Source organism: Acipenser ruthenus, chromosome 2, assembly GCF_902713425.1.
Source record: "Acipenser ruthenus chromosome 2, fAciRut3.2 maternal haplotype, whole genome shotgun sequence".
NCBI classification, from domain to species: Eukaryota; Metazoa; Chordata; class Actinopteri; order Acipenseriformes; family Acipenseridae; genus Acipenser; species Acipenser ruthenus.
In genome coordinates, this window is record NC_081190.1 from 114591754 (window position 1) to 114603662 (window position 11909).

At 37.8% G+C, this 11909-nt stretch overlaps 2 protein-coding genes across 3 annotated transcripts in view; one reads left to right on the forward strand and one right to left on the reverse strand.

The window, feature by feature from the left end:
• Nucleotides 1-1270: 1270 nt before the first annotated feature.
• Nucleotides 1271-6047, reverse strand: smim20 (small integral membrane protein 20). Its single transcript, XM_034015056.3, has 3 exons — nt 5790-6047; nt 4729-4785; nt 1271-1990 (listed from the first exon to the last, which is right to left on the reverse strand). The coding sequence occupies exons 1-3, from the start codon at nt 5899-5901 to the stop codon at nt 1953-1955; spliced, it is 207 nt and encodes a 68-aa protein (XP_033870947.1). The 5' UTR covers nt 5902-6047; the 3' UTR covers nt 1271-1952.
• Nucleotides 6048-6577: 530 nt separating this feature from the next.
• LOC117409272 (protein sel-1 homolog 3) overlaps nt 6578-11909 on the forward strand; it is a 42298-nt gene continuing 36966 nt past the window's right edge. Inside the window, exon 1 of one of the 2 annotated variants that reach the window (XM_034015055.3) lies at nt 6578-6787. In XM_034015055.3, coding sequence (XP_033870946.2) covers nt 6689-6787 — 99 coding nt within the window. In that variant the 5' untranslated portion in view covers nt 6578-6688. The remainder of the gene's footprint in view (nt 6788-11909) is intronic. The other variant, XM_034015054.3, reaches the window with a different exon arrangement.

Sequence of the window (11909 nt, forward strand, 5' to 3'; positions counted from 1 at the left end):
TATATATAAAATGTATTAACCCAAGCCAAACAAAAACACAGTAGCTACATGTGCAGGGCTTCTGCCCTGTCACATATCATCACCCCCCCCCACCCCACCCCATGTATAGCACACACCACCGCTGCACCCTTTTACAACACAGCCTTTGCCCCTCTTCATTCTCTTTGTCCAGATCTTAGATAACAGCCTTCATTTCCTGTGGACTGTAGATTCTTCCCTAACATTATACCCTCTTCAGTCACTTTATAGAAAGGTTACAAGACATTGCCCTGTAAAGACTTATATGCATTATAAAGTATAGCATAGATAGAAAAAAGTAGCAATCATTAATATATATATATATATATATGTAAAAAGCTAGCTCCTGTACTGACTGACATGCCTTGACCTCCCTGCTATGGTGAAATGACCTAGGAAGTGAAACACAGACTTCCTGGACTAAAGGCATGCCAACTGAGATCTTTTGTAACCTAGTACTAGATATCAAGTTTTGAAATGAAAATATAAAAAGTTGCACATTTGAGACTGAACGGCTATAGTAAATGGAAGAGCACACCAGTAAGATGTTTTATTTTGTTAGCTAAAACCATTTACTAATAAGCTCTTACTGTGCTGTTAGTCTTAATTACCTTGATTAACGAGACTATTTTACTGTCATGTATTTGTCGATTTCATCTTACTGATTAAAATTATCTAAAAATTAACCTTTTGAATGAAACCTTTCCATCACTTCCCACAACAAGAAAAGCAGCTAAATCCTTTTATTCTGCAGTCTGCATTAATGTAGGCATGGATGAATAATGTGCATGCAAAAGCTCACTGACCAGAGACATTGTCTTTCAGCATCCATGGACTTTAAAAATGAATAACCAACAAAACACATTTGAAGTTCTGCATGGTACTGTGCAACTATAAACTGGCTAAGCTAACTACATTTTAATTGCAGAAAAAAGATTTTTGGTGACTAATAATATGTATATTAAAAACAATTGGATGTGAGGCAACCTCATTGTGATCACCACTACTGTAAATGCTGTATAAATGTACATGTATTTGTGTTGTATTTTTTTTTTACTGCTGTAGTGCGAACCTCTTGGCCAGGTTGTTATTGTAAATGAGAATTTGTTCTCAACTGACTCACCTGGCTAAATAAAGGTTAAATAAATTAAAAAAAGTAATTCCCACAGTGCCATCTTATGGCCAAATATCTGTACTGCATTTAAAAAAAAAAAAAAAGTCCCTCGACAGTTATTTTCTGCATATCAGACAGTTATATGTATGTTAATGAAAGTGTTTCAAGTTCTTTAATTTGTACTTGTAATATATAGCGTTTTGGCTGTTCCTGGTGGAAACAAATACCCTTAAGTTTTATAAACTGTTTGACAGAAGTTTTGAAAGGTTAACAAAGCAGGCATCTAAAAATAATTTCTAACAAAGCAGTAACAAACTTTTTTTTTTTTTAGGGTTTGCTAATGCATTAATGGATACATCGCTGAATCCCAATGACCCTATTGCATACCATTTAAGTATTTTAAATAAATACATACAATTCTGTTTGTTGAAGTTTATCTGCCAGAAAATACTTAACAGCTAATTCCATAGCAAAATGTTGTTTATTTTTGTAAACATCACCTGGGCACACACAATTTAAAAAGAAATTGAAATAAATGTATACCCATGTACTGCATATTACATATTTAACACATTGGAAGCTCTTATTCAGAAGACAGATCCCATGTTGAAATGATCACATTTTGGACGGATGTTTTATGGATACACACTATAGAAGAACATCCGTCTTATTGTATGGGATTTGTACAATAAAAATCATTAAACCCACACACACATAAACAGGTCTGCTTTTTTATCATGTTAGTATCCAGTTGTCTTCTGTAGCCAAAAGATCTCTTCAACTAGGCAGAGCAGAGTCCAGGGGGGGGGGGGGGATTGCATCATTTTGATTTGTACGGATCAGACCATATTTTAACACCTGCAATAAAAATAAATGAATACATCATATGTAACAAATGATTTTGAGAATGACTGGGGGCATCTCATCCAACTGAGATCTCTGTCCACTAAGAACATCAGTATCACTGAACAGATAATTGCTCATTCTTCAGCAAAAGGCAGATTATTCAAATGAACATGTATAGGGTGCCCGGTGGATTATTTATTATCCCTTTTATACCACTCAGACCCCTCTCTCAATAAATATAATCATTTAAACAGCAATGAAATTAAGCATGGCCCGGTGTCGTAACTGATAGTTATAAGAGAATAAACCCATCCGATCATGTCTCCCTGGATAGTGCCTCCCATGAGGCATTATGAGACAGAACAAACCCATCCGATCCTGTCTCACCGGATAGTGCCTCCCATGAGGCATTATAAGACAGAACAAACCCATCCAATCCTGTCTCCCCGGATAGTGCCTCCCATGAGGCATTATAAGACAGAACAAACCCATCCAATCCTGTCTCCCCGGATAGTGCCTCCCATGAGGCATTATAAGACAGAACAAACCCATCCGATCCTGTCTCACCGGATAGTGCCTCCCATGAGGCATTATAAGACAGAACAAACCCATCCAATCCTGTCTCCCCGGATAGTGCCTCCCATGAGGCATTATAAGACAGAACAAACCCATCCGATCCTGTCTCACCGGATAGTGCCTCCCATGAGGCATTATAAGACAGAACAAACCCATCCGATCCTGTCTCACCGGATAGTGCCTCCCATGAGGCATTATAAGACAGAACAAACCCATCCGATCCTGTCTCCCCGTACGATAGTGCCTCCCATGAGGCATTATAAGACAGAATAACCCCATCCGATCCTAAATGGTCAGTATCTGTTTTTAAAAACTGGTTAGCTGAAAATCACCATAATGAAGAATTTGAAACAGACAGCGCGACACTGTTAAATGAGCGACTTCGGCACTTTTATGCTTCTTTAAGAAATGCCAAAGGAAACCAATACAATGTGCCAAGTTACATCTCAATCAGGGCAGACATTAATAGGCACCTTAATAATCCCCCTATAGCAGAAATCTAAACATTCCACACGATGTTGAGTTTACCACGGCAAACAATGTTTTTATAGGGGTGATTAAAAAAATGCGCAGGGACGTAAAAGACAAAAACTAAAAACATGAATTCATCTTTGAACCTGACCTACAGAAACTTAAAACATCTGGCATCTTAACTACCGATGAACCACGAGGGCTTCTGTATAAAGTGTGGTTTGATCTACAGATACACTTTGCCCGTCGAGGCACAGAAGGTCTGTGAGCGTTGCCCGCAACCGTTTTCAAAGCAAATACAGCCGAAAATGACTTGAGATACGCGACTCTAACCTACAACGAACACACAAAAAAACCACTCTGATCAATGGAGAGAAATAAAGCTATGCTTTGAGGCAGCATGTTTGAAAAGCCTGGTGACCCAATGCGTCCAGTACAATCCCTCATTAAATACATGTCTACAAAATCCACCATGTTTTTATCTTCAGCCAAAGCCGTTCTCTCCTGAATATGCTGCCACACAACCTCTTTGGTACACCTGCAAACCACTAGGAAAAAACATGATTGCCAATTTAATGGCTACCTTCAGCGAAAAAGCAAAGCTTAGCAAAAGATACACCAACCACTGTATAAGAGCAACTACTGTTCAGATACTTTCTGATGCTGGTCTAGAGACAAGGGGAATCATTTCTAACTCCTAACCACGTATACCAAGTTTCAGAACTCTGCGATAAGTGGTTTCCGACAAGAAAACGTGTGTAAATTGTCCAGAATTTGTCGTAAAATCCAATATGGTTGCCAAACCATGTGACCAATCGCATTCATTGAGCTGTGGACATTAGTTCCCATTGGCGTCTTAACTCTGAAATTTCAAGAGTTTTCGTTTTATGCAACTTTTAAAGTTTTGTTGGCGGAAAGAAATAATAATAATAATCTTAACAACAATAGGCTTCCCAGCCATGGGCTTATAATAATAATAATAATAATAATAATAATAATAATAATAAACTTAAATGAGATGCATGCAGTAATTGTATCAATTAAATATGTGATTAAAACCAAGATTAACAGATTATTTTTTTTAATTGCAATTAATTTGTTAAATCAAGACTGAGTATTTTTTTTTCAATCATGATTAATTTTTTAAATCTCAAGATTCATTTATTTAATCGCTTGCCAGCCCTAATATATTTATCCTCTTTCTTGCTCTATCATTGTTTTAATTACTTCTTTTTACTTTTAATATTTGTCAATGTTTTTACTATGTAAAGTGCTTTGGGGCGATTTATCGTGAAAGGCGCTATATACAAATGACAAAGCATAATGTACGAGGCTTTTTACTCAAGTGGAGGTGTTTGTTAGCAGTTTAAAGATTAGTTATGCACTAGTTTATGTTTCAGTATCTAGGTGGTATGCATACATATCAAAGGTGGCCCCATTATTTCCTGAAGGATTAATCACTAACTTCCAAATGTCCTCATCAGAACCAGGGCTAGCGAACGCACAGCTTAGCTTCAGTGTACTTTCTCTTGATGTGCTGAGTATAAACTATAAGAGACTGCAGTCTGTACTGTAGAAAATGCACAGACCTACAGTAGCTTTGTGTGCAGTACAGACCACTCAAACTTTCCAAATTAAACTTCGCCCAGAATGCAAAAAGCAGGCCGTCTATACAGAATGTATCAGAAATGTTAATCACATACCTGGTGGCTGGACATCTCCTTGATTGATTCCAGCTCGGTTCACATGCTGCACTTTCTCTGTTAGCAGATTTAAAAAGAAAAATTAGTAAAGGAAGCATTTCAATTGACAACAACTTAACGTGTAATGACATTTATATAATATACTGGCAAAAGTGTGTGCTGAAGTATGTCCAGACCGGGTTCAACATAATAGAGTACTTCTCTAAATACAGACAGACACTACAGCTGACGCATTGTACAGGCCGTTTCATCACAATAGTTCAAGCGGTACTTATGCAAACACAAACGGAAGTGTTTTACACCATGAGTGCATGTCCCACGGTAGGGACATGCATCCAGGGAGGGGGATAATAATGTTTAGACCACACGCGTTGTATGTGTATTCAATTCGAGTGGGATAAGATGCATACTGGGACTAGTTTTGAATGGGTCTTTGTTTACATTCCATGTAGTGGTGTGCTGCTGAAATTCAGGCCGGAACTTAGCTTCGGTAGTTCAAACAACACACAGGTGTTTTTTATAACAACTAAGATGTCTGAAACAACTGGAAATGCCTATTGTTTTGATTTGGACTCCTACTTCCTTTAGAAATGCCAGTTACTGATCTGCCCGTGTAACTTATCCAAACAGTCTGTAGCCCCTTCATTACCATGGTATAAACCAGAAGCTGCAAACTGACAGACATTGCTCAAGGACTAAAAAAACAAAAAGACAAAAACCCAAGAATTAATTTATTTAATATTAAAACTGGGACATTCTCCTACAGCGAACATAAACCATATACTACAAACAACCATCAAGTATCCTCTATATAACGTTCAGAAAACACAGAAATAAGTTTAAAAAATGTGTAAATATCGTATTTAAATTTGGACATTTTAGGCACTTTCTGCATCCAGTAGGGCGTAATTTAATGTTGCGACCTCATCCAATATAATAAGACCTGTAATGGCTCTCTCTCTCTCTCTCAAAAATATTTTGTTTATGGGAAATCGACTTTGTATATTCTTCTGACAAACATGACAGTTTACACACCAACAACGTGCGTAGATTAAACTTACTGTATTCACTTTCGTGTGTTAGAGGATGAAAAAATATAGGGTAAAATGCAGCTCCTACTGCTGTCACAAAGCCCCCAAATATCAGCGCTATTCTTGTGTTCCTTGACATCATGTTGCATTAATGGGGTCTGTCTACGGTAGACCTGTTCCGAAGGGCAAACACAAAACCTCACTTCCTTTATGCACAGACAATTTCCTGAAACAATATGGGACTCGCCATATTTAAAACCGGCACGCTGAAGAAACTGCGAGTCAATCTCATTTTTCGTGGTCTCCGAAGCCCTCTGGCGGAGTTTAGTGTTGCTGCTTTTTACAATAACCTGCTGCTGGCTTTCACATTGAACTTTGTTGTTTGTTGGTTAGCACTTAACATCAGGGAATGTATTCTATTTTCAAGATTTATAGAAGTTGCGTCTTTGTTTTTTTAAGTCTGTTAAACATTGGGTCGACATACATAAGAACCACAATTCTCTTATTAAACCTTAGTGCACCTTTTTTTCTAAAATATATGGAATACAAAAAAAAAACGTTTAATGTGCTGTACTGTATATGGCAAATATATTCTTATGTGAATGCGTAGGTGCGCTGGAGCAAATTATTAGCAAAAATGACCAGAACGTTACTGGTAACATGTTTAGAGAACCGAGCATGTTAGTATAGACCTTTTTGTTTGGTGTAAATTATTGCCTGTGTGTGTTTAAAACGTGAATCGTGAGGGTGTCAGCGAGTCAGTACCATTCCCTTGATATTTGCATACGGGACTCCCATTAATGCCATAAGTTTCAAATGTTTCCGCCCCTATTTAAGCAGAACAGGTGTACGTGGATGTCTGAACTTCAAGTCCGGGTTGGCGAGGGTTTGTGTGCTATAAATGCGTTTCAGAGATCAAACAAATCAAAATGATCCCTATGAGAGGTTCGCGTCCCGGCGGCTACACTAGACAATCACAACTTTGCTTTCTAACATTTGTTGTACACGCAGCTCTGTTTTTAGCCCAGGTAAGCAACAACATCTAACATGTTTCGTGTTGTTATTTATACTTTAAATTAGTTGGGTGGCGATGGGATTTATTTGACACCTGTCGTGTTTATAATATTTTGTGTTATTGTCTCTAGTCGACTGGTTATATTTAAGGGTAGACTGTGTTATATTTACAACTCTTCCTTTTTACTAAGCAGAGCACAACCGATTAAATTATTAATAGTTTCATTTTACATGCTTATGCTCAACAGAAGTACATAGCCTATACGGAAATGCCTTTGCTTGAACACCCTGTTTGACCGCAGCCGTACCAGAAGTAAACTATGTGAAAAACACAGAACAGGATAAACCATACACTTTGTAGTGGACTGGGGCGCATTGCTTTAAATAAAATCATATCTATAAAATTTAAACCATGCGGGCATCAGCTATGCAACTTTCATTCAGCCCATAGCCTTTTGCTGTTATTATTTATTTAGCAGACGCCTTTATCCAAGGCGACTTACAGAGACTAGGGTGTGTTAACTATGCATCAGCTGCAGAGTCACTTACAACAACGTCTCACCCGAAAGACGGACAAGGAGGTGAAGTGACTTGCTCAGGGTCACACAGTGAGTCAGTGGCTCAGGTGGGATTTGAACCGGGGACCTCCTGGTTACAAGCCCTTTTCTTTAACCACTGGACCACACAGCTGTTGTGGAACTTTGTTCCGATTACCATTAGGCAGGCTGAAATAGTGGATTCTTTTAAATCTAAATTGAAAACAATATTTTGAAGTGCTTTAAAATAATAGGTTGTAACTGGAGTGTACACATTGGCTACTGTGTTTTGTTTTTAACTATGTACAGCGCTCTGGGATGCCATGGCGAGAAGGGCTCTATATAAAAATGCATTGGTATTGTATTTAATTGCTGTTTTCATGGTCAGTCATTATGATTTGAATTGGCCTACAGCTTCCCTTTAAGAAGTTACGTTCTATTGGCCAGCTACATAAGAGCACGGCTGCATGGCCACCAGTCTTTTGATATGAGAATCACTGCGCTTTGCAGAATCTGTTCGCATTATAATTTGTAACAGAACAATGCAATTTGAAACGTTTAGCCTCACATTTAATTATGAATAGGGGTCTACTTAAATCGCGGTAAATATACGTATTTTTCAAGGGTATGTTTCGGAATAAAATTAGGATTTCGCGGACCTGTTTAAACATTAAATAAACCTAAGTAGACGGTATTTCGGAGCACTATAAATCCTAAAAATAGTGGTACTTGTTTCCTTACTGAAACAGAGTGCTGGCATTTGTTAAAGGCGAGTATGCAGCATCCCCCTGCAGTTGACTTGCCCATACATTGAGACTGCAAGTTCTGCATCCACTGCATTGGTTGGAAGTTAAGGCAAAGCTTTGCCAAGTTATACAGATGTGGAAATCGATTAGAAACAGACCCAAAACTCGGTTACACAAGGGCATCTGGCATACTGTAATAAAGGCAATGTGTGCAGCACATTCGTTGTCATGTTATTTGTCCCATCCAATAATTTATTTTATTAGTACAGAGTCAAAACAAAGGAAACGTGGCTATTCGGGTCTAAAATTCAAACTGCGAAACTGTAAGCAGCAGGTTGAAGCGAGGTGGCTGTGCTGGATCGTTTTAGTACTGATTTAACTTGCAGACAGGAATACTTCTTGTCTGCGCTGACTTTCCAGTTTGGTTTCTGAAAGCTGTTTATTTTACATTCTGTTCATCAGCCTCTGAAGTAGTCTTTTGTTTAATGTGTGATTCTGAAGCTGCATGTACAGTTTCTTTGGGAATATCTTGAAACGATCATCAGCGAAATATGCTTTGCTTTTTTTGTCGTCCATTTCTACTATTTTACCTCCAGTGCTGAAAACTAGATTTTATCAACCTAAATCAAAACAATGCTGCACCAACTTTGTCCCACCCCCTACTGCACAGTACAGATCACATAAAAGCAGTACAGACACACTGATAGGCTGATTAAAACATTGTCATTTGAATAGTAAACAAGAACATTAACCGTTTTGGAGAATTGTTTTGTGTAAATGGTATTTGTGGACGTTTTTTGTTTGTTTGTTTTTTGCTTAAGTGCAATGCACACGGGACGATGAAGGAATAAAAAAGGGCTGTCTACAGAAGCAAGACACGTAGTTTGCATCGCTTGCGGTGTGCAGTAGTTCATTTAAACGAGTTTTTTTTCCCTCTCTGTACTTGTTTGTATGCATTGGCCCCTAAGAGGTGAATTTCGCGGTGACCCCTCCATTTCACCATTTCCGCGAAATCGCGATTTAGGTAGATCCCTAATTTATGAAGTCTTAAGTCTTCACAAAAAAAAAAAAAAAAAAAAAAAATAGAACAATACTGCACATGATGCTTTGTTTAAAGCAATGAGCAAGTTACAGTAACCACCTGGAAGTTGGTTTCTTATTTGCGGTATAGTTGATAAAGCAGCTTGTCCTTTTTCTGTGTGTTTTAACTCGCACATCTTGCTCATTTAATATATTGCTACTATTTAAAAGATAATCACTCCATCTTTCAAGAAAAACGAAAATAAATACAAAATCTGTATCAGCAGCACAGCGGTACCCAATATATTACCTCATTGGCTCATTTACCCCCTTAGACGCTTTGCTCACTAAATATCTAGGTATCCCTAGATAGGTTATCACCCCCTCTGCAAAAATACTAAGGGGTAGATGTACTAAGATGGGCCAGTCACAGCGCAAACATACCGCGATTTGCATTTTGTTTAGGACAATTTGCAAAGTGCGCATTTTGTCTTCTGTACTAAGAAAAAATATGTTAATGAAGAGAGACGCACTATAATTTAAATATTATTTGCGTCATCTCTAGCGAGAGTTGTGCGACATTTTTATAAATAAAATAGCGGCAGTTTAGTTGTGGTTTGCTGCAGCAGAGTGCCCGAAGGATAACGTCATCTGTACAATGCATTCTGTTCCGTCTTCATTTTATCTGTTTTAGTACTGTTATATATAGCGTAGCGATCTCGGTTAACGCAGGCAGGCGCATCACACAGGGCGAGGCAATCCACACACAGGCGGAGGGCCCGGGACCTCTCGCACTAAAGCATAGCGCCGATAAAGATCCGGCTCCATTGCAAGGAGCGTATATGGGGTTTATGTCTTCGTGTGTGATTTTATATATATATATATATATATATATATATATATATATATATATATATATATATATATATATATATATATATATATATATATATAATGAAGGGCAGTTTAATCGTATACAGTACAGTAGTAAAATCAAATGAATTCCTAGCGCTTTTTTTTGTACTTTAGTCTACTGGTAACACAAAATAAATCATGCTGCTGCATTGTACACGTTGGTGTACAATGCGAATAAAAGATTCTTTTAAATTGAAACTAAATGATTTTAAGGTTTATTTTAATTATTATTATTTTTCACTTGGTCTACTTAGTACCCTAGACAATTAACACACAATAGATCATGGTCCTATAGAGATGCACAGAGTGAGCTGGAGGGGTTAGTGGCACAAATTGAATAAGTAACTGCGGTATTTTGGGGGTTAAATAGGTTTGGGCCACTTGGTTCAAAGCTGCTTCTCACACAGGGGGAACCCCTCTACGTCACCCATGTGTGTTTATCCCGGCCCAAAACGGATTGTGATACAAAAACAGCAAAAATCACACAATGATCAGGACGTCATCATTTGCAAAGACTGTAACTCAGTAAGAGTTTCCACGCTCATCCAGTCTGCAGTAACGAGGTGAGAACTCAAAACATGTCGTATAGTAAGAAAAATAAAATCAAATAACCTCAAGTGTACTTTTATTTAATATATATAAGGCATTGTAAAAACAGTGGCCTTTCGAACACAAGTTCTTCTTTGGATTAAGTTGAAGTCAAAGAGGTCTGAGTTTTCTTTCAATGAAAACTTTTCCTCACCTCGGGTTTAATATTTGATGTGCAGAGTGTCTAGAAGAGCCACTGTTGTTCTGCATTTTATTCTATATACCTGATCTCCCATATACAATACTAATGTAAATAAAGACTCAATGTGCATTTTACTATTGTATCATCATGCTGCCTTGAGGTAATTAAGCAACACTATCAATGTAGCAAAGATTGAACACTTAATTTACAGATTAATTTCTTTCAGTTTAGGGTCAGTTTTACAAGCTTGTCCTCTCAAAGTGTCTCGGGATAATGGGGCCAGCTGGCTTTAGATTTACCTCCGTCCATCAGGGTGCTGCTTAATTACAGTTGAGCCTATGGACAAACACAGACTTTCATGAAAAATGGGACAACTAGCCAACTACCAGTACTACTACTACTACGAATAATAGTAATACTATTATAATAATAATAATAATAACTTCTGAATATTGTATCTTCTATTGTAATACTTGTACGTCACCCCGTTTATCAACAAGTAAGAGCAAAGGGATTCCTATGCATTTTTATTGGTTGGGGTGCTGCTGCTCGCGGGGTACGGCTTGCTCACTAAAATCTTTAGTATTTTTGCAAAGAGGAGACGATAACCTATCTAGGGATAACTCGATATTTAGTAAACAAGGCGTCTAAGGGGGTACATGGGGCATCCAAAGACATGCCTCCATGGATTCTGTATTGGTTGTAAAGGGCTACATTTTGGGGTGCTGCTGCTCGCGGGGTACGGCTTGCTCACTAAAATCTTTAGTATTTTTTGCGAAGAGGAGACGATAACCTATCTAGGGATACCTCAATATTTAGTGAGGAAAGCGTATAAGGGGGTACATGGGCCAAAACAAGCGGGGAATAAATGGGGCACCGCTATGCTGCTGATTATTTATTAATATTTTCATTTTTCTTGAAAGAGGGAGCAGTTATCTTTTAAATAGTAGCAATATATTAATTGAGCAAGATGTGTAAGTGAGTTAAAACAAACAGAAAAAAGGTCACACTGCTTTGACAACTATACCACGAATAAGGAACCGGGAATAAGTAACCAACTTCCATGTGGCGTTACATTTGTAGCCTTTAGTGGCCAAAATTGGATTTATCAGTATTTCAATAAATAAGCAGAGACCGCATTTTTGGTTCACTTGACAGGGAATTGGTGACTAATTTAATTATATTTAGT

Excerpts from the sequence above, each read along its gene's own strand:
- smim20 (XM_034015056.3), bottom strand. The coding sequence starts at position 5,901 with ATGATGTCAAGGAACACAAGAATAGCGCTGATATTTGGGGGCTTTGTG. Across the intron at positions 4,786-5,789 it reads AACACACGAAAGTGAATACA|AGAAAGTGCAGCATGTGAAC; the intron begins GTAAGTTTAATC and ends ATCTGCTAACAG. Across the intron at positions 1,991-4,728 it reads AGGAGATGTCCAGCCACCAG|GTGTTAAAATATGGTCTGAT; the intron begins GTATGTGATTAA and ends TTTTTATTGCAG.